This window comes from Helianthus annuus, chromosome 7 (assembly GCF_002127325.2).
Source record: "Helianthus annuus cultivar XRQ/B chromosome 7, HanXRQr2.0-SUNRISE, whole genome shotgun sequence".
In the NCBI taxonomy this organism is placed as follows: Eukaryota; Viridiplantae; Streptophyta; class Magnoliopsida; order Asterales; family Asteraceae; genus Helianthus; species Helianthus annuus.
The window spans coordinates 140,485,144-140,506,718 of record NC_035439.2 but is presented as its reverse complement, the minus strand read 5'-3'; the positions used below and the strand labels follow the sequence as shown (position 1 = coordinate 140,506,718).

The 21,575-nt window shown below is 35.7% G+C and overlaps 1 protein-coding gene across 1 annotated transcript; it reads left to right on the top strand.

The window, feature by feature from the left end:
* Positions 1–2,782: 2,782 nt before the first annotated feature.
* On the top strand, positions 2,783–7,995 carry LOC110913421. The gene is made up of 3 exons (XM_022158256.2): positions 2,783–3,805; positions 6,160–6,376; positions 7,179–7,995. The coding sequence occupies exons 1-3, from the start codon at positions 3,548–3,550 to the stop codon at positions 7,649–7,651; spliced, it is 948 nt and encodes a 315-aa protein (XP_022013948.1). The 5' UTR covers positions 2,783–3,547; the 3' UTR covers positions 7,652–7,995.
* The last annotated feature ends 13,580 nt before the right edge of the window (positions 7,996–21,575 follow it).

The window sequence follows — 21,575 nt, the reverse complement described above, 5'->3', positions numbered from 1 at the left end:
TAAAACATAGAGAAAAATAACTAAGTCCATCCAGGACCCGTGTGTTGGACGAATTTGTCAAACGCAGAAAAATAGATGTGATGCGACAGGTCAGTCAAACGGGAAAAAAATATAAGAAAAAATGTGGAACTCCACACGCACGTTGCGTTGCATTAACTCACAAAATTTAGAACGAAACGAAAAACTTGGGAAAGATGAAAAGTATGGTGAACCAAAATTGAAAAATAAAAAAGAGTTGGGATTAAATTGAAAAGAGTAAATTACGTTTTTGGCCCCTGTGGTTATATCAGTTTTACTATATTAGTCCAAAATAAGATTTTTTAACATATGTGCCCCCATGGTCTCTATAACTAACTATTTTGGCCCCTAAGTCTAACTCAACCCCAAACTCTGGTTAATTATTAGACACATGACATGCACATGATGGGTATAATGGTAATTTATCACTTCCCCTTCTTCCTGATTTCTTTTTAACCCACACTTGATCAAAACCCTCTTCAATCCTAATATGTAACAATCCAATTTCCCTCAAATTTCACCAAACCATTAGCTACAAAAGTAATGGTTACAAGTGAGAATCAACAGTATCACATACAAATTACAACAGTATCATTCAAATTACAAGTGGGAATCAACAGTATCACATATAAAGCATGTGGGAATTGACAGTATCACATACAAAGCATTCAAAAATAAGACTATCTCGATTTTTCTCAGTTCATTGACCACTAAACAAGTAACACTCAACTAATATCCGTAATACAATAGTTACAACAGACCTTCATAGCTGCAATTATGCAGCAGCACGCTGACAACACGACGAGTCGAGTCATCATCTTCTACAAGCAGAACTTTGAGAGACCTAAGAGGCAAAAACCTATCCCACTGAATCACAGCTCCTTCATGTTGCTGTTGTTGTTTAACCGACTCTACTCTGGTTAATTATTAGACACATGACCCACCAAATCCGATAACCGTACACCCCCAAATCCGGCTAACCCACCAAATCCGACAACCATAGCGCCACGCCGCCACCCACACCTGACCCGACCACCATCAGCATCGTCTTCGTCTTCAAATGAAACCCTAACTCTCAAATCTTCTTCAACTTTGGCGACGATAATGTTTCCAAGAACAACTGTTTAAATCTCGTGATGCGTGCATACCAAATCTCCACTGGTTTCATCTATCTCTCTCTCTCTCTCGATCTCTCTGGTAACTACACACGCAAGTGTGTGTTATGTGTGGTGAAAATGGAGATAAAGGTGTGTTGTAGAAAAAAATAAGAAGAAGAAGTGACAAAAATAAAATCTAGGGTTTTAATTTATAAAGTCATAAAAGGGGGAGAGGAAATGACAATTTTAGACATCATGTGCAAGTCATGTGTAAATTAATTAACCAGAGTTAGGGGTTTGGTTAGACTTAGGGGCCAAAATAGTTAGTTATAGGGACCATGGGGGCAGATATGTTAAAAATTCTTATTTTGGGCTAATATAGTAAAAGTGATATAACCACAGGGGCCAAAAACGTAATTTACTCAATTGAAAAAGATGAAAAACTTTGGGTTAAAAGTAAAAAAACAAAGGGTCTAAATTACAAAATTGAAGTTATTTATTAATTTTATATAAAAATAAGTGATATCTATAAATTGGTTATTAACTAATAATATTAATATTAAAATATTAAAAGAAACTTGTTAAAAAAAATATAAATAAAATTTACGAGGTTGTTGAAGGAGAGAATGTCACGTGGCATTATTTGGAGTCTTCTATTATAAGTTAGATTTGTTACTTAGGTTTTAGTTATGGGCCATGTAATGGGTTTGGTAATGGGTAATTTTAATATTTGGAATAAATTTTGAAAATAATTTATAGTATAGCCCAATAAAAGTTATATATGTATTATATATAAAAATAATAAATAAAAAAATGTATAATTTTGTTCGAATTTCGAATCGAATCGAATTTGAAACTATAAATTCGTATTCGATTTACTTGACTCGAATTCGAATTCTTATAATCGAATCGAATTCTTGATAATCGAATTCGAAACGAATTCTGAACGCCCCATATGTCCTTAGCACATGATCCGTTGTTTCATCCGAGCATCCACACACGTTACATGTCACACTAATAGGAGTGTCACACCTCTTAATCTCAATTGGGTCGCTTTCGGTATCTTGCCATCCATTGCCCTCCACACGAACATATCACATTTCTGTGTAGCCCAATTATTCTAAAATAAATCAGTTGCTGGTATGTTTAAATCTAATTGTGTTGCCAGCATGGATCCCACACTTTTTACCGAGGACCCAACTTCATCTTCTCAAACCCATAGGTTGCCTTGATTCATTAACTACTATTGCATTAGCAGCCTCGATAATTTCTCCATCCGTTGTTTCTCCTATTCAGTGCTCAACAATTTTTCATCGTCACTCGTTTTTCTTTGACTAGTTGATAAAGCAATGGGAACTTTTCTCATAAAGGTCAGTCAATATGTATATAACTTTATCTTTGAACCATTAAAAGAGTGGTTTAATGATAAAACCATCACTACCAAAAATATAATGACCGAAATCACCAAAATCATGATGGTTTCACTTTATATTTCTTGCAAAGTTACTTTGGTGGATAAAAGGACGAAACTACCCCACAACCGAATATGCTCCGTATTTTGTCTAAATACGCAAAATTCAACCAAATCCTACACTTACCAATTCCATGCCCATTTTCGTCATTTCACATCCCACCCAAATCCTCTTTATATCAATCAACAATTTCCCCCCTTTCTTTCGTCTTCATCCTCATCCTCTGCCAATTTCATCATCTCAATCTTCTTCATCTCACCCCCCCCCCCTTTTAAATATTATTATTAATCCCTTCTTTACATGTGATTCATGATCTTTAAAATAAAATTTACAAAACAAACAAAAAGAAACAAGAACAGAGGAGGTTTGATCGGTTTGATAATTAAGAGTCAATAATTCGTTTCTAATACCTTTTTTTTCTTTAATTTTATAGGATTTCGGTTGTTGGTTTTTGTGTTTTATAACCGAAATTCAAATGGGGTGTTTGTAATGTCGGTAATTTAGGGTTTTTGGTTTTAGATTGTTGATCTTTGATTATGTTATAAAAAGATTTGAAATTTATAGAGTTTTTGTAAAAAAGATTGAAACTTGTTATTGGGTTTTGAATTTTACGGAATATGGCGGTTTCTTTTTAGTATTTGGTTTTGTTTTGTTAGAAAAAGATTTAAATTTTATAGACTTTTTGTAAAAAAGATTGAAACTTGTTATTGGGTTTTGAATTTTCCGGATTATTTTGGTTTTTTTTTTGAGTAATTGGTTGTTGATAATTTGTTTTGATAGAAAAAGATTTAAAATTTATAGACTTTTTGTAAAAAAGATTGAAACTTGTTATTGGGTTTTGAATTTTCCGGATTATTTTGGTTTTTTTGAGTAATTGGTTGTTGATAATTTGTTTTGATAGAAAAAGATTTAAAATTTATAGACTTTGTAAAAAAAAAAAAAGATTGAAATTGGTGGAGGATGGATTGCAGAGTGTACCCTGAAACAGGGGACCCATGGTTGATGATGGGTGGTGGTGGGTCCGGTGGTGGTGGTGGTGGTGGTGGTGTAGGGGGGAGGATGTTGGGTGGATCTTTTAGCCATGAAAGTGAACATGATTTGGCAGCAATGGTTAGTGATTTCTTGGAGAATGGGAGTAGCTGTGGTGGCGATTCGCGGTGCAGTAGCGACAGCGATTCGAGTTTCTGTGAACTTGCCCATCTCGCCGACAAGATTTCGGTACTATTATTGTCTATTGCTCTGTCTGCTTTCAAGAATTCCATTTGTTAATGCATCAATTATTGAGTCAAAATGTTGTTTAGGACTCATAAATGTTTGCATGTTTAGTACATATATTTGTTGTTTATTGTAAAATTTTATTAATTTTGTGTTATTATATCTTGTTAATCCGTGGTTCGTTTGTAAGTGGTTAGTGGCGAAGCCTGACAATGAAGACGTGGGTCGAAAACGTATATAACTATATACCCAAAAATTTCTATAGAACCGGGGGCCGAAAATGTATATACCCAAAAATTTCTATACGAAAACTACATATATAACTCTACTGAGCGAAAAGTTCGGGGGGTCGGGCGCCCCTGGGCCCTCTTAAGCTGCGCCCCTGTAAGTGGTGATTTCGTTATGATCAGTTTGGTTGAGGCATGGATTTTGGCAGCCTAACTTTGATTTAAGTATGTTAAGTTGTCGAAATTCGTTGGATTTCGATATGTTTAGGTACATTTTAGGTGGAAAATGGCAATCTTCTGATGTTCAATTAGGACTTGCTATTAATATTTTCGCCTGATATTGAAGTAGGTATGGTGAGGTTTTTTTCTTTAGAGTAAACTGCCATTTTGGTCCCTGAGGTTTGGTCACTTTTGCAACTTTAGTCCAAAACTTAAACCTTTTAAATCTGGGTCCCTGTGGTTTCACTTTTATTGTCATTTTGGTCCAAAAATGAAACCAGCTCATATTTGGCTAATAAAATCATGTTATTTTGTCCTTTTCCTCAGGGGCAAAATGGGCAATATAATTTTACTATAACACGTTATTAATTAAATTAATGAAACCAGTCAAAATATTTGGCCATTTTGCCCCTGAGAAAAAGAACAAAATAACAAGATTTTATTAGCCAAATATCAGCTGATTTCATTTTTGGACCAAAATGGCAATAAAAGTGAAACCACAGGGACCCAGATTTAAAAAGTTTGAGTTTTGGATTAAAGTGGCAAAAGTGACCAAACCTCAGGGACCAAAATGGCATTTTACTCTTTTTTTTTTTTTTTTTTAATTTTTAGGAGGCATTGTGTGTAGTTTCGACGAGTAAACAGTTAGGCTGGCAGTTAATTTATCATTTTTTTATGACAGTAGGGGCAGTCTTTAACGAATGCACGACAAGTCGATAACGAACACAAAATACAGTAAGAAGCTTAGCAACAACAATGGGTATCGGCAAACTGCATAACAACGTAACGATTGTGTTTTTGTGCCGGAAAAACCTTTCACAATACGTTCTTTATGTCTGTGTCGGTTGTCCAGTTATCTGCATTTAAATTTGTTGGAAATAATTCATTTAGTGTGTTAACAATATTATAAAAAAATAGGTGTCTTTTTTAGCATTAAATGCACTCATGGGATTTATGTGATAATATGTTGGTAGAGAAGTAATCAAAGATCACCACTGGCATTTATGGTTACTCTTGCCATATATTTGCTTGCATTTGTGGTGACAGTTATATTTAAAGCCAAGTAAAGAACTTTTTCAAGCCAAGTAAAGAAGTACACAGATGGTCCCTGTGGTTTGCACTTTGTAACGCATTTAGTCCCCATCTTTTTCCAAAAGTACATGGATGGCCCTTGTGGTTTGCACTTTGTAACACATTTAGTCCTTAACTTGGACCTGCTGAAACCTTTAGATTTGTTGGCTAGGGACTAAATACGTTACAAAGTGTAAACCACAGGGACCATCTGTGTACTTTTGGAAAATAGGGACCAAATCCAAAATTTTAGTAAATCACAGGGACCATCCGTGTACTTTGCTTTTAAAATTATTATGTAATCAATATATTGCAATTCTATAAAGAGTAAAGAAGTAATTGTGGTTTGAAACCTTTTCAAGATAGGTATTGTCACTTTTGTTTTGGGACGCGCTAGTTATTTACAAAAAGTTGAGAGTTAATTACTGTTTTCGTCCCTGTGGTTTGTCAAAAATCACTATTTCAGTCCATTAGTTTAAAAATTGCTATTTCAGTCCCTGTGGTTTCACTTTCGTAACCATTTCAATCCATTGTTCTGTTAAGTACAGGACTGAAATGGTTACGAGGTGGACTGAAATGGTTACGAAAGTGAAACCACAGGGACTGAAATCGCAATTTTTAAACTAATGGACTGAAATAGTAATTTTTGACAAACCACAGGGACGAAAACAGTAATTAACTCAAAAGTTGAAAAACCGTGAAAAATAAATGTTTTGAGTCAACCCAAACCGACCCGTATATTAAGTTATCCGTTTTGACCTGTTACGCATGGCGACCGAATTTATGAAACGTTGTTCACGTAATAGTAGTTGAGTAATTGTTATTATTCCGCGTTTGCAGTGCTACAAAGGTTTGCAGGATCAACACGGGATTGACATGCTATCAGTGGTTAACTCTCTCATCTTATCGATCAATTGCATGGACCTTGAATTTATGAAATGTTGTTCATGTAATAGTAGTTGCATTAGGTTCTATCTTGTCAAACTTCTGAGGCTTTCGGGTTATGATGCTGCTGTATGCACATCAAGGTGGCAGGGCACCGGCAAAGTTCCCGGAGGTAATCTTAAGTTAACACATGTATTATTATATAAGTTATAGAAGGCAGAATTTCGGCCCAAATGGGCAAAACGCTTTGCATTCGGGTTTTTTTTTTTTTTTTTAATCATATTGCATTCATTTGGGTTTTTTTGGGGAAATAATGTTATCAAAGGGGTCCAAATGGGCCAAAACTAAAAGAACGGTAAGAATTGAAGGGTCAAACGGGTTGAACCGGGTTGGGTTGACTCAGTGTCGTGGGTCAAATTGATTGACCTGGGCCCGTTTGACCCATTACTCGACCCACCCATTTTACCATATTTAACAAGTTAATAACTAGGGTGCAAACGAGCTGCTCAAGATCGGCTCGAAAAAAAGCTCGAAACGAGCTGAGCGTTATCGAGTCCGAGTCGAGCTTGAGCCTAAAATAAAGCTCAGGTTATTTATCGAGCCCGAGCTTGAGCCTGGCATGTGAAGCTCGTCGAGCCTTAGTGTAATATTAATTTTTATTACTATTTAATAAAATTTACCCCTTATTTAAAGCTGTCTAGTAAACGAGCCGAGCCTATTTAAACTAGTTTACGAGCCGAGCCCGAACCTAAAAATAAGCTTGTTTAGTAAACGAGCCCGAGCTTCACTTATCGAGCTCGCAAGCCTAAACGAGTCTATTATTTATATTATTGTTATTTAAGATATTAATTACTATATAATAAACGATCCGTGCTCGAGCTTGGGTTCGGCTCGTTTGCACCCCTAAAATAATAATAACATTGCAATGCTTGTTCTTTTTTCGGTGTTGTTGACATTATTGCATATATATGCAGGGGATCATGAATACATCGACATTATAAACTACAACGATTCTGGAAACTCCGACCGTTTAATCATCGACATCGACTTCAGAAGCCACTTCGAGATAGCTCGAGCCGTACCATCCTACAACCGGATATTAAACTCGCTTCCCGTCGTTTACGTCGGATCATTAACAAAACTAAATCAATTTCTCCAAGTAATGGCGGAAGCCGCCAAATCTTCCCTCAAACAAAACTCGATGCCGCTACCTCCATGGAGATCGCTCGCATATCTGCAATCGAAATGGCACTCTCCTTATCAACGACAAATCCACCCGGAACCCGAACCTGTTTCCGACCCGTTTGTTTCTCAGCACAAACTCTGTGCTGGACACCTGAACCGGGTCAAGTCTTTGATCCAGTTCGAGATGGAAACGGATAGGGGTCATTTAAAGAAGCCCGCGAGTCGAGCGAAGGTGGATAGGTGGAGGATACGAACACCTTGAGATGTAAAGAACGTTACACGCTTAAAATAATAAGGTAATTAATAATTTAAAGTTTTAAACCTCTCGAGATCGATGCTTTTTTCTGGCCGTCGAAAGTCGTGATGAGGTTGTATACTTAGCACCTGAAGAAATTTGCTGGCTTGATTTTTTTTTTTTTTTTTTTTTTTTTTTAATGTGTTATAGAGGTTTTTGAGAGTTTGTTTGTTTCATCTTTTGATGATGATCTGATCCTCAGTGTTTTGTTATGTGGATCTGATGGAGTTTTGGTTTGTTTTTTAGTTTGGAATTTGTTGAGTTGTTGTTATAAGAGGTTGGTTGGACAATGTTATATTTATTAATTTACATATGATAAGGTTTTATACCATTTGTATTGTTATTGTTATTGTTTTTTAGTTTCTGAATCTCCATTCTTCAATGGTAGTAATTGTGGGAACTTGAAAGTAGTCACACTACTCTAGATCATGCTTGTAGAACAAGCTAGGCGCTAGTCAGCTGGTGGGGTGGGGACTAGCGATTAATCCGGATTAATCGTGATTAGTCGGGATTAATCGGATCGGACTTTTTATGTATAATTTTAAGTTTTATACATATATACACATATTTTTGTACATAATTTTTTTAAGTAGACAAGTTTTGACAGGAATATGACAAGTTTTGCCGGAATATGTGATTTTTTCGGATTTTTTTTTTCGATTTTCCCGATTTTTTGTTGGCCGACTAGGGCTGATTCGGGCCGACTAGGACCGATTCGGGCCAACTACCGATTAATGGACCGATTAACAAAAAAAATGATCAGTAGAGGGCCGACTAGTGATTAATCGGCGACTAGTCGCAATTTTTACAACACTGCTCTAGATTCTTATAGACTTTCCTCCAGATTCTTATAGACTTCCCTTGTTATTTATATGGTCGGGCCGGGTTGTGTTGGCCCAGAAGCCCAAAAATATGAAATTTTCCCAAACATGGCGTTTTGGTGAAATTTTCACAAATTGGATACGTGTCACGACAGGATCTGTTTTTGATGGATGTTATAGTCTTCCCACTTTTGAGAATTTTGTCCCGAAATTTGTTTGGGAACACTCTGAAAACAAGTGTGGGTACTTATCCCACATCTGGTCTTCACGTTCCCAGGTGGATTTTGGCGTCACATTACCAACCTAAATTTCGACCTTGCAAGATTTGTATTCAGGCTCTTCTATCACCATGGTTGCCCCCTAGATGCATCTTCGTCGTCTGTGGATGCACCATCCTTGGACGATGTTCCACTCTTTAACAAAGCTACACCTTTCACCTACTCGCTAGGCCAAGCATCACAAGCTTTTTCTACCACTGAAAATGCGAACGGTTTGTGATCATCATTTCATCTCTAGGTAACCATTTTCGCGACGTCTTTGTTCACGTCGTTCGTCTCATTTTGGAATATCATGCTTACTAAAAAACATTACCGATGCGGGCATAAATTTTTTTAGACTTGTAATTCAGCCTTTTTAATGCATCCTTTTAGACATTAATGTTTAGGAATCAGCAATTCAGCATCATTGAAGTGGGATATAACATTTACTAATGCAACAGGCTCATTTTACTAAGTAGCAAATAAATTCTTCAGAAGCCCATAATTGTTTACTATGGGCCAGTGTTGATTAGTTTGGACTTGGGAGTTCATTCAGGTACTATTGAAGTTTAACTGGGCTGAACTATTTGGGCTTAACTGACATAGGTTTACTTTATTTGAGTTGGCTTTTCTCCTTTTAAGGCTTTAAGTGCTTTTAATAGTTTAATGTGTATGAAAGAATGCACTGTGCCAAACGTACATATTTATCCTTTTTTTTAAACGGCGACTTTCTTGTATTAAGTTAAAGTACTCCCAAAATTAGAGAGCCCCGTTGCCTCACTCTGGCCAGACTATGTTGTCTTAACCGGGTCCACGCTGGCTTCAGAGTTTGGCTTGGGTGTTCCCCCGGGAAACTATACCGCCGTCTGCCACTTGACAATCGTTGTGCCACCACAAGAGCAAAACTCTCTGGCGTAACACACGGTAGGATGAAAACCCGGGTGAGCTCAGAATAGAGTCTGACACCTCTGCAAAGAGGCTAGACTCTATCTATTATTGCCTTATCCACCAAAGTGACACAAGTGGGGATTGAACTTGAGTCTCCATTGGAGTACCCAAGTCACCCTACCACTAAATGTACATATTTATCTCATCTCACCTTATAAGGATTAAACAGCCTTTTGTCACTATTACTAACATGTTTATGGTTTATTGTCTTATATCGTGTCCATTATATTCTTGACACCAAAGAATCAACGTTTTATTGTCTTATATCATGCCTGTTGTATTCTTATATGCCATCCTTATGTAATTTTTCTATCGTTAATAAATCAAGAACATTTCAAATATCATTGTATTCTACAATTCTTGTTTTCCCAGATGGGCGGAATCAGAGGGCTTGGGGTTCCGCTAACCCTTCGATCGTTCAAACTTCTTATTCATAGGGTATCTAACTTTGTCCTTTGTCGTTTCTTAATCTTCATCCTCACATATTGTCGTCATTAGTGCCATAAAATCGAATGTAGAGAAAAGTCAGCTGTAACTCCACCACTAATTTTCTAGTTAGTTTTTCGTTAGTGTTTTATATGATGTTAAAGAACAAACATTAGTTATTAGTCTTTAACGTAAATTGATTGGATACAACAACCCAAACTAAGATATATTACCAACAAATTAAATGTTAATATAGATTAAATATCAAATCAGTGTCTTTACTTCATAAGCAACAACAAAAATCTATAGAACAAAAACTTCCTAAACAAGTTTTCTAATAGATAAATTTTGGTATAGGCTCCCTTTCAGTTGTGACAAAAGAATAAAAAAGGCAATGTAGAAGAAATAATTTGTGGGGCCACACAATGGGGTGGGCCTACATGTCATAAAGAATTGGTCTACTAAGGAACATGGGTGGTTTCTTTTCTCCTTGTGAAATGATTAAAAGCTCAAAGGATGCAACTTTATTCAAATGACTAATGTTTTCCATCATTTTTGGTGTGCCAATCTTAATCTCATGTCTAATGCTTCATTAAAAAAATTCTTAATGGTTGTCTAATGTTTATGAAAAACTCTTAGTGGTTTCTATAATATGGAAGGATGGTTTTGTTAATGCATTTATATAGGTTTTTGGGTAAAGAAAGTTAAACGGGTTAATTTATTCAATTATTTATTTATTTTTATAAAATTATACCAAGGACACAAACCGAACATACATGTAAATGTTCCAAATCAATTAAATTGATAGTCAGGTTAATTATTGGGTCCACCAGTCTGGGACCTAATTAAAATTGAAGTTTATAAGATTAAACGACGGTTTTTCAACCGACCCTCTAGATTTTTGAATGTCGACACCCGAGACTGTTGAACTTAGTTAGAAAATATTCATCTATTCATCCTTCATTTGAAAAACAAAGTGAAGTAAGAAAATGAGCATTTTGATTAAGTAGTTCAATTAACCTATTTAAAATGAGTATTGAACAATGTATTAACTTTCTGTGGTCATTAACTCATTATTATCTCAAAAACCTCAGTGTAAGTTTGACTATGAATTTTACTTGTTACAATGTCAATTTATCACTATGATCCACCAATTAAAATTTCAGACTTTGAGTTAAGAGATATGAATACAGGAAAAAAACTGACCCCGGTGAATAAAAGACTAAAATTAACCATTGCCCGCATGTATCAAACCATTATCAAAAATCACAAATCACTAAAATAAGAGAAAGTATCAAATCAACAATATTGAATATATTAGTAAGGAATTATTATGTTAATAAGATTTATTTTAACTTATGTGATTACTCAATATTAGACAATCCCTTACAGAGTTTTGTTATTTCATATGGTATCATAGACTTATGGTTCTTGTCGTATCTTTATATATGTCTCTCTTGTTAATTACCGCTACCTCCATCATATCTTAGCTTGTTATTCATTATCTTCCTTCATTATCCCTATTGTTTTACAACTTCCTTTCTCTTTAGAGTAAAAAAAATGTTTACCCACTACATAATGGTCGGTCAAGTGCTCCTAGGAACAAGGTGAATGTTTGAACAAATACGCTTAGGATTTTATTGTTTTTATTAGTAAATAAAGGCGAAAAATATCCTTTTTTGAGTTAAGTTATGGTAATTAAATTGTATTTAACAAAGGCTTGTTCATGGACCATTCCAAATCAATATAAAATGTTGGTAAAGTAAGATATCGTCCGGGTGGCAATAATGATTGCTACTACTTATAATCCCAAAAGGCAAAAGATATGCATGTTATGCACTTATTCAATTTATTGCTTTTGTGAACCTATTTTATTACCTTGTCTCACAATCAACATTATTAGATTTTCATTTGATTCTAAATGTTTTTAGAAACTATTTTTTGTCCTTAACTTTTTTTTTAAATACGAGAAAATTATGAAAAAAATTAAATTTGTTTAAAATTATGATTCTATATTATATTTGGCAAAACAAACTTGTAAATACCCACACATACACACAATGAAAATCCTTAGTTATGCACGCAAGTATGACAAGGTGAAGATTATTTGATCATAACCATTGTTTTTAAGTATAAAATCGTAATATAACTATTTAAAGTATTTTTCATAATCTTTCTTAAAGATATTAAGTTTATTTTACGTATTGGTTTTTTTTAGAAGATACATGCATGTTAATGCATGCATGTAGGCAGACATGTGTGCGTGTCAGCAGTATCATCAATATTTGAGCTATTATTAAAGAATTTTTTTCCTTTGAAATAATAACTTGTTGATCAAATATATGATCGGAAATAATTTTGATAACCAAGTGCGCTACACCATACTTTACGAAAAAATATAATAAAAAAAAATAAATAGCTCACCCACTATGTGCTAACGAAATGAATTATATTATACTATATTAACATACCACAAATCATATGTGGCTTGAGACTATTAAGAATGTCCCGATCAAGTGATCCAATTTGAGCATTTTCAATATATTCTCAAATTTTATTCAAATATATTATGTACAAGTCAAACTGAATATCTACTTTCCTGTTTACTAATTATGGCGTTTGACATATTGTCTATGTCAAGAATGTTAATGTTCTCTATGATAAAACATTTGAGTGAAATTGTAAATGTGATAACATCCACCACATATTTAACTACTTGTAAGGCTCGAGAGTGTGGGATGGAGCCTCTAGGGGCTTTATCAAGACACATCAGCGCCACCTAGGATCCACGTCAGCCAGGGGGCTTTATGACGCCCCCCTTTAACTTGCATGGTGTGGGATGGAGCCCCTATTAAACAAAATTAAAAAAAATTATTGGCTGAAATGATGTGGGCCTCACCTGATAAAGCCCTTCTTCCTCGTTACCATGATGAAGCCCCGGTTTAATTTGCTTGGTGTGGATGGTGGCGCCGAGGGGGGCGCTATAGGCGGTGAGGTGGCACGATGGAGCCCCCCACACCCCCCGACCTAAGATAAACTATATGTTTAAAAAATTGGGCCAGATCGATTGGCTAAACCATAAACCAATAGTGTTGTTGGTTTAGTATGAAATGGCCCGATTTTAAAAATAACCATACAAAATATATGGCTATTTAGGAACCGAGCAAAACCGGTCAAAAACTATTATTGTTTGTCTCTTTAAATAGTTTTTATTTTGAATGGTGAAAAAATATGTCTTGAGCAGGATTCGAACTCTTGACCTCTATAAATTGCTACTTGACGTATACTTAGATGGAGCAAACATGTAAAACCAATTGAACAATCAGGAGCAAACATGTAAAACCGATTGAACAATAACCTTACTAGTTTAACCGACTTTGTCACACCCCAACCGATGGCGGAAACATCGGGATGAGACGAAGTGTGTATAGATTGCTAGAGACTTCATAACACTATGTGACAATATTTAATTAAATTCGAATTTCATTTCAAGATTAATTGTCATACAAGATTCAAACAAAAAATAACAACGTTGTTTCAACATAAATCATAACAATAAAAGATAGATTAATCTAGGTGTGTATCTAATCCACCCTAAATTTTGTTTCATCGTGTAACATCACTTCATCAATTAACCTGCAACATGTATTAAAATAGAGTTCAATGCAAAAGCAAAGGCGAGTATACAAGTTTGACTACATAGCATAATAGAATAAAAACTCATATCCAACATGTTACATAATGTGTAAATTACTAGCGATGCAATTTTTGGCGTACAATATGATCAAACCCAAGAATACAACGCATAACAAGCCTAATCCCAAAAGTTTAGTGGGGTGGTAAAGTTTAACTTAACAATACCCACAAGAATAACGGGCGGGGCGTCAATCCTATAGCGCTATAATTGTTAAGGTGGGCTAGCAAAGTTAATGAGCATATAACGTTCCAAATCGTTCATAGAGCATACAAGCATAGCAAATATTCACAATAGTTTCATGTTTCGTTCATAGATAGAGTATGTTTTGTTTAAGCATAAAAGTTGTTTTGAATAGACATACATGTTGCATCCCAAAGTGAAAATGGAAAAAGGGATCGAGTATACTCACGGTTTACAAGTCTTGACTTGGAAGATCCGAGAGTAAGTTTGGTGGATGATTTAGCTTGGAGCACCTAGTCCTTCTACACGAGGAAACGTAGGTGTGTGAGTTTGGTGTTTTACGGAAGATTAAGAATATGAAATAACTTAGCATAAAGAAAATATATATGTATATAAAAATAATCATCTTTTAAACCTTATAACCATCATATGACACTAGGTAACCGACATGGTTATTTAATGTTTTTCATGGGTAGTATACCCATTAGAATCATATTAAGGTTTAGGTCTTGGATGATGTTCTACTTCTTTAACATGTAAACATAAGTTTAACATCAAAGGTTCGAATGAGTATGTGCTTATACTTAGGTTAAATATTACATATTATTTACGTCCAATATTTCAAGTAGGAGGTAGAAGATTGAATCTCTATGTAGGCACCTCTAGTTACAAGGATGTCACGTATGGGGTAGGAAGACTAAGCTTCCATTTAGGCACCCCTTTGATGTTCACCACTACACTTAATGTAAAAACAACCAAGGAGGGTCATGAACTAAGGTTAATACAAGCATGTAAGATAAACTAAACTAAAAGAAATCATCAAATCATGTGAGGATTGTATGTTTGGACAACCCAAGTTGTTCCATAATCACTCATGCATCAAAGTCTAAGTTTGACATGACTTGTGGGTTAAAACCCTAAACAAAACACCAAGTTCATGAGGTTTAATCCTCTGATTTTTAAGTGTCTCAACCTTGTTTTTAAGCCTAACCAACCACTAGAGTGTTGTAAGCATTAGGACATAGGTTTGAGATGAGATAGACTCAAGTTTGGTAAGAAATAACAAGTTGTTGAATAATATAAAACAAAACAGAAAGTTTTAGTCCATTTTAGGGCAAATCCAAGCATGATTCTTCCAAGGAAAAACCAAGGATTCAAACCCAAGGACATAACAAAGCATTAGGAAGAAGAACCAAGTGATTTGGTTGAGAAATGACCAAGTTACACTCACTTTAGTACAGCTTCACGAATCTGTCCAAAACTCAGATTCTCAGCTGATTAGAGAGTAGTTTAGTGAAGATTTAGGAGTTGTGAAAGTGTCAAATGGGTTGGAGAAGGTGGGTATTTATAATGGAAGAGTTATAAAGTGATTGGAGGAGATTAGAGGTGGATTAAAGGTGATTGGGGGAGTTAGAGAAATGGGATTTCGTGCACAAAGCTGGAAGAAACACAAGTCTGCCGAAAACAGGGCTTGGCGTGACGCCAAGCCCCCTCGCGTCACGCGGCGAGTAGGTTTTCCAGACTTTCGTTTTATTACACTTAGGCCCCTGAAGTTTGAGTTTGATTCATTTAGATGCCTTTTTAATAGTTTAGGGACTTGTTTGGTCATAAAGGCATAGTATAAGGTGAAATCAAGTACAACGATCATAATCAAAGTATAATTAAGCGTATAAATGTCATAACCAAGTATCGTCCTCGTTCAAAACACGTTCAATGCATAAGTTTAGTTTAACTACAAGTTTAGCACATAGTTTCCAAGAATAACGTTCAAGCACAAATTGATTCACCAATCGAACATACGAGCATAATTAGAGTGCGTACAACATAAATGTAACAAAATACAAGTTTCATTAATGATCCAAGTCTCGGTTTGACAACGATTACAAGGAAAGGAACGATTACAAGAATACAAGGTTTCCAAAAATAGAAATACGAACAAAACCTTCTATAAATAGAAAGTACAAAAGAGCCGGACGTTACAGACTTAATTTTTAAAAAAACTGGACAAGGTTATAGATAATAAACATTTTAGTTATACAACAACATTTTTATAAATGTAGCACTAACTTCCTTCCTAGCTCCTAGGCACTAGTTGGAAGATAAATTAAGAAAAAAAAATTGTGAACCTTTTGCGTTAAATAAATACATTGGTATCTTCAACAAAAACCTACACTATGTGCGATATTCGTTAGTTGATATAAAAAAACAATCAACGGTCTTTCAACCGTATTATGTTATATACTTTGCAAATCACAACATTAATATTTATAACAAAATTTGTTTAAAAGTTCAAGAAACCATTAGACAGAAAACTGTACTTTCTTCCTTGAAAATGAAGGGATTGGTCTCTAACCAGAATTTCATCCATTAGGCTATAAATAATATATACTTTTAATCAATTTAAATATACCGAAAGGATGTACTTTTACCGAACTAAATTAATACCAACAAAACAACAACGGTAATAGTATTAATATTCGTTTTTCTTTGTTTTCAATCAATGCAAAAAACGTGTCAATATCTTTTTAAGTATATCACAACTTTACGTTTTTTTGAGACAACTTTTTTGTAATCAAATCATTGTAAATAACCTTTTTTTGTAATACACATATATTTTTACTGAACCGAACAAATACAACCTGAATAATATTAGTACCGAAATTCATTTTTATAATTTTTGGGTTCGGAATGAGTCGCTTTTAGTACTATTCACCATTGATATTGAAGCGGCCCTGTATCGTAATGTAACTTTGTAACTCGCAACTTTATATTTGCAACTTTTATTTAGTTAAATCCAACACCATTATAAATTTATTTTTCTTAATTTTGTGCAGATGCCGAAATGTGAGATTAAATATATAAATGTAATATTTAATCTTGTAGCCTATATAATCATTTATATTATATTAGATCAAAATATATTTATTAACCTATTAATAATTAGTTGGTAATTGTTGATGGACCATATTACCCTTATTAACTAATTGGGTTTCCTCTTGGATGTATAAATAAGGGGCTTATTAGAGAGTTAAAGGGTTACACAGTTACACACATTACACAATCACAACCCTCATAACATCAAAGAATTCGGCTCTCTCCCCATAACCGATTCTCACCCTAGTTTCGGTTTCATCACCATCATAACTTACACCCTAAGGAGGAACCAGATCATCCTAACAATCATGACTAACTCGATGGCTGCATCCCTGACTGGATTCTCTGCTGGGTTATCTGCTGTAACAGGTATTATTCATGTTTTCCATTATGTTTAAACAGAACTGATCCAACATGTGGTATCAGAGCATATGTTGATTACTCAGTTCTGTTTTTGTATCCATTATTCTGGGATCATAATCTGGAAAACGGAATTTTGAAAGTTTATGAATAGCATGGTTGATTTCGAGTTCTAATGAACCGAAATCCCTGTTTTCGGAAATTAATTGAATGATAAATTGACTCGAAATCTTAATGGGTAACCTAGTATCCGAAATCTGTTAACAAAATCTTAAAAATCTAGATTTCGGAACCCAGAATTATGTTTATTTTTTTTAGGGTTCATCATAAGGTTCTAACAAAACTCGAAAATTCCCTAAGATTTGGAATATAATTTAGATTAGTGGGTGTTTTTCCTGTTTTTGATCTTTATTTTATCTATTGAAATTTCGAAAACTGTTAAAAGATAATCAGTTATTATTACGAAATCTTTTGATAAGTTTAGATCAGCATTAAAACAGGAAACATTATCCCACAATCCCTTAAATTTCGAGTTTTCAGTTATTATCACAAAACAGCTGTTAACGAGGTTGCTACTCGCAACCATGAGGTTGCTACTCGCAACCATGAGGTTGCTACTCGCAACCATGAGGTTGCTACTCGAGACCATGGGGTTGCGACTCGCAACCATAACGTGATTGATCGAAACCATGAGGTTGCGACTCGCAACCATAACGTGATTAGTCGAGACTAAGGTTGCGACTCGAAACCATAACAGCATAACTCGAGACTAAGGTTGCGACTCGCAACCATAACGTGATTAGTCGAGACTAAGGTTGCGACTCGAAACCATAACAGCACAACTCGAGACTAAGGTTGCGACTCGAGACCATGACTCGAAATCTCAAAACTTAAGCACAACTCGAGACTAAGGTTGCGACTCGATCCGCGCTAACAGGTGGTTTGCTATTAAATACTTGGTTTTGTTAATACTTAATTCATTAATCAGAATCAGAATACAAAACCAAAATAGCTTAACTTGGATGAGCTTCTGATGTATTAATTCTGGCCAAAGCTGATTTAATACATCTATTTATTGTTCAAGTATTATAAAAGGCTATGTTAAGCATGCATTACAAACGTGAAATGTCTTAATTCTGGCCAAAGCTGATTTAATTCATTTATGTTTAGCATGCTTGACAAGTGCATAACTAAAGTGATTATCTCATTTCTGGCCAAAGCTGATTTGTCATGATTGCTTTGCACACATACTTAAATGATTACACTTCTGGCCAAAGCTGATTTGTCTTCGTTTAAGTAGATTTTTACTAAGTCTATTATTTTGATGTTAGTAATGGACATTATCACAGCTTCATAATTATAATGGTCATTATTTATGCCTGCCTTAGTGTAACAAGCCCATTAGATCACATTAGGATTTCTTCTTTTGTATCATAACTTGCTCATCTTATTTCCACTACCAGCACCCAATTGCGGGATTCCACCTTTGACTGGTGATAATTTTGCTGAATGGAAGGATGCCCTCATGCTTACTCTAGGATTGCTAGACTTTGATTATGCTCTAAGAGAGAATAAGCCAGCGGACCTTACCGCTACAAGTACTGCTGCTGAGCAGATAGTCCATGATAAATGGACTAGGTGTAACCGCATGTCTCTCATGTTCATGAAGCAATCCATTCATAACTCAATCAGAGGGGCCATTCCTGATTCTGAAAATGCTAAAACCTATCTGGCTTCTGTGGAGGATCAATTCAAGGGAACATCAAAAGCACACGCTAGCACTCTTATCCTCAAGCTGGTGACAACTAAGTATGATGGGAGGAGCGGCATTCGCGAACACATCATGATGATGCATGATATGGCCAATAAGCTGAAGGGCCTAGAGATGGAAATCAGTGATGGTTTTCTCGTTCACTTCATCATCACTTCGCTTCCTTCGTCCTATGAAGCTTTCAAGATCAATTACAACACTCAGAAGGACAAATGGACGATGAGTGAGCTGATCGCTATGTGCGTGCAGGAGGAAGAGCGTATGAAGATGGATCGCACTACTGATGTTGCTAACTTCACCACTTCCAGCTCAAAGAAGAGGAAGAACTCTTATCAAAGAAAGGATGCTTCTAAGGTTCAAAAGCCAAATCCAAATCCTAATACAGGTGCACCTTCCAGCTCTAAGAACTCCTTAGGCAAACCCTATTGCAAGTTCTGTAAGAAAACATGACATAAGCAAAAGGAATGCCCTGACTTTAAGGAGTGGCTGGCTGAGAAAGGTAACGATTTTTTCATGATACTTGAGTCCTTTAATTTAAATGTTCCTGCTAATTCTTGGTGGTTTGATTCTGGTTCTATGGTTCATGTAACCAATTCACTTCAGGGATTCCTTACAATCCGGAAGCTGGGAAGAAACCAAAGAACACTTAAAGTTGGGGATGATCGGGAATTAGAAGTGAAGGCCATAGGAACATTACAATTATTTTTGAAAACTGGTTTATGTATTAAACTTTATGATACCTTATATGTTCCTGAGGTAACTCGGAACCTTGTATCAGGACCAAAGTTAGACATGGACGGTTTTGTCGTTTCTCATGGTCATCGCAAACTCTCTATTCTCTATGATTCCGTTGTTTATGGTACTGGCATTCTGGATGGTGGTCTCTATAGATTAGAACTAGATGATAATTTTTCCAAATCTTTGTTGTCATATAATATTAATGAATCACTCACAAAGATGGAAAAGAAACAAATTCGAGACTTAGAGACTTCATCTATGTTGTGGCATCAACGTTTAGGCCACATCTCAAGAGAACGATTAAATCGTCTCGTAAAGGATGAAGTCTTACCTCCTCTCGATTTCACTGATTTTGGAACATGTGTCAAATGTCTTAAAGGCAAAATGACATCAGCGAATAAGAAAGGTGCCACTAGGAGCTCTAATTTATTAGAACTCATTCACACTGACATTAGTGGTCCCTATCAAATCGCTGGCATCACAGGACATACTTCATTTATCACTTTCATTGATGATTATTCTCGTTACATGTACTTGTATCTTATAAGGGAAAAGTCTGAATCTCTTACAACTTTTAAAGATTATAAAGCTGAAGTTGAAAAGCAATTAGATCGTCAGATTAAAGTTGTGAGATCAGACAGAGGCGGTGAATATTATGGAAGACATACTGATGTGGGTCAAGCTCCTGGTCCATTTTATGAGTTTTGTAAGGGCCAGGGGATTGTGAACCAATACACCATGCCTGGTACACCTCAGCAGAATGGTGTCGCTGAACGAAGAAATCGTACCCTTATGAACATGGTGCGCAGTATGTTAGCCAACACTAATTTACCATTATTCCTCTGGACTGAAGCGTTAAAAGCAGCTGTTCATATACTCAATAGAGTTCCTTCTAAGTCTGTCCCTAAAACTCCTTATGAACTTTGGACAGGAAGGAAACCGAGTCTTAAATATATGAAAGTATGGGGCTGCATTGCTGAAGCAAAATTATATAATCCTTTCCTAAGGAAACTTGACCCTAAAACAGTTACCTGTTTCTTTATCGGGTATCCTGATCATTCAAAGGGTTATCGTTTCTATTGTCCTTCCCATGTCACCCGTATTGTTGAAACCAAGCGTGCTGCGTTCCTGGAGGATTTCAAGGTCAGTGGGAGCAGTACTAACCCTTACGAAGAATTGCAAGAAGTACAAGACGCGGGGGGGAGAGACTCGTCGCTTACCATTACTCCGTTTACTCCTCTTGTACCACATGCAACTGCATCTGAAGCCACTGCACAAACTCCAACTCCACAACCAGAACCCATTATACCTCATAACGAAGGCACATCAAACGCTCAAAACCAAGACAACGCTCAACCCGAAAATCAGCTCAGGAGGTCATCTAGGCAAAAACGGCCTACTAATTGGGATGATTATATTACCTACCTGACTGAAATGGATGCTGGAAAGCTCAATGATCCTATCTCTTATAATGAAGCCATTAGCAGTGATCAGTCTTCTGAATGGAACAAAGCAATGATTGATGAGCTTGAATCCATGAAGAAAAATGACGTTTGGGATTTGGTAGAATTACCCAACGGTGTCAAACCTGTAGGTTGTAAATGGGTGTTCAAAACAAAACTAGATCCGAATGGGAACGTTGAACGCTATAAAGCGAGATTGGTTGCAAAGGGCTACACTCAGAAAGAGGGAATTGATTATCAAGAGACGTTTTCACCTGTCTCTCGTAAAGATTCATTAAGGATCGTTATGGCCCTAGTAGCTCATTTTGATTTAGAGCTGCATCAGATGGACGTCAAAACTGCTTTCCTTAACGGAG

What these genes read in the sequence shown, in the direction of transcription:
- LOC110913421 (XM_022158256.2), top strand. Translation starts at nt 3,548, where the DNA reads ATGGATTGCAGAGTGTACCCTGAAACAGGGGACCCATGGTTGATGATG. An exon ending in ATCTCGCCGACAAGATTTCG is followed by an intron (nt 3,806 to 6,159) that starts GTACTATTATTG and finishes CCGCGTTTGCAG; the next exon opens with TGCTACAAAGGTTTGCAGGA. An exon ending in CACCGGCAAAGTTCCCGGAG is followed by an intron (nt 6,377 to 7,178) that starts GTAATCTTAAGT and finishes ATATATATGCAG; the next exon opens with GGGATCATGAATACATCGAC.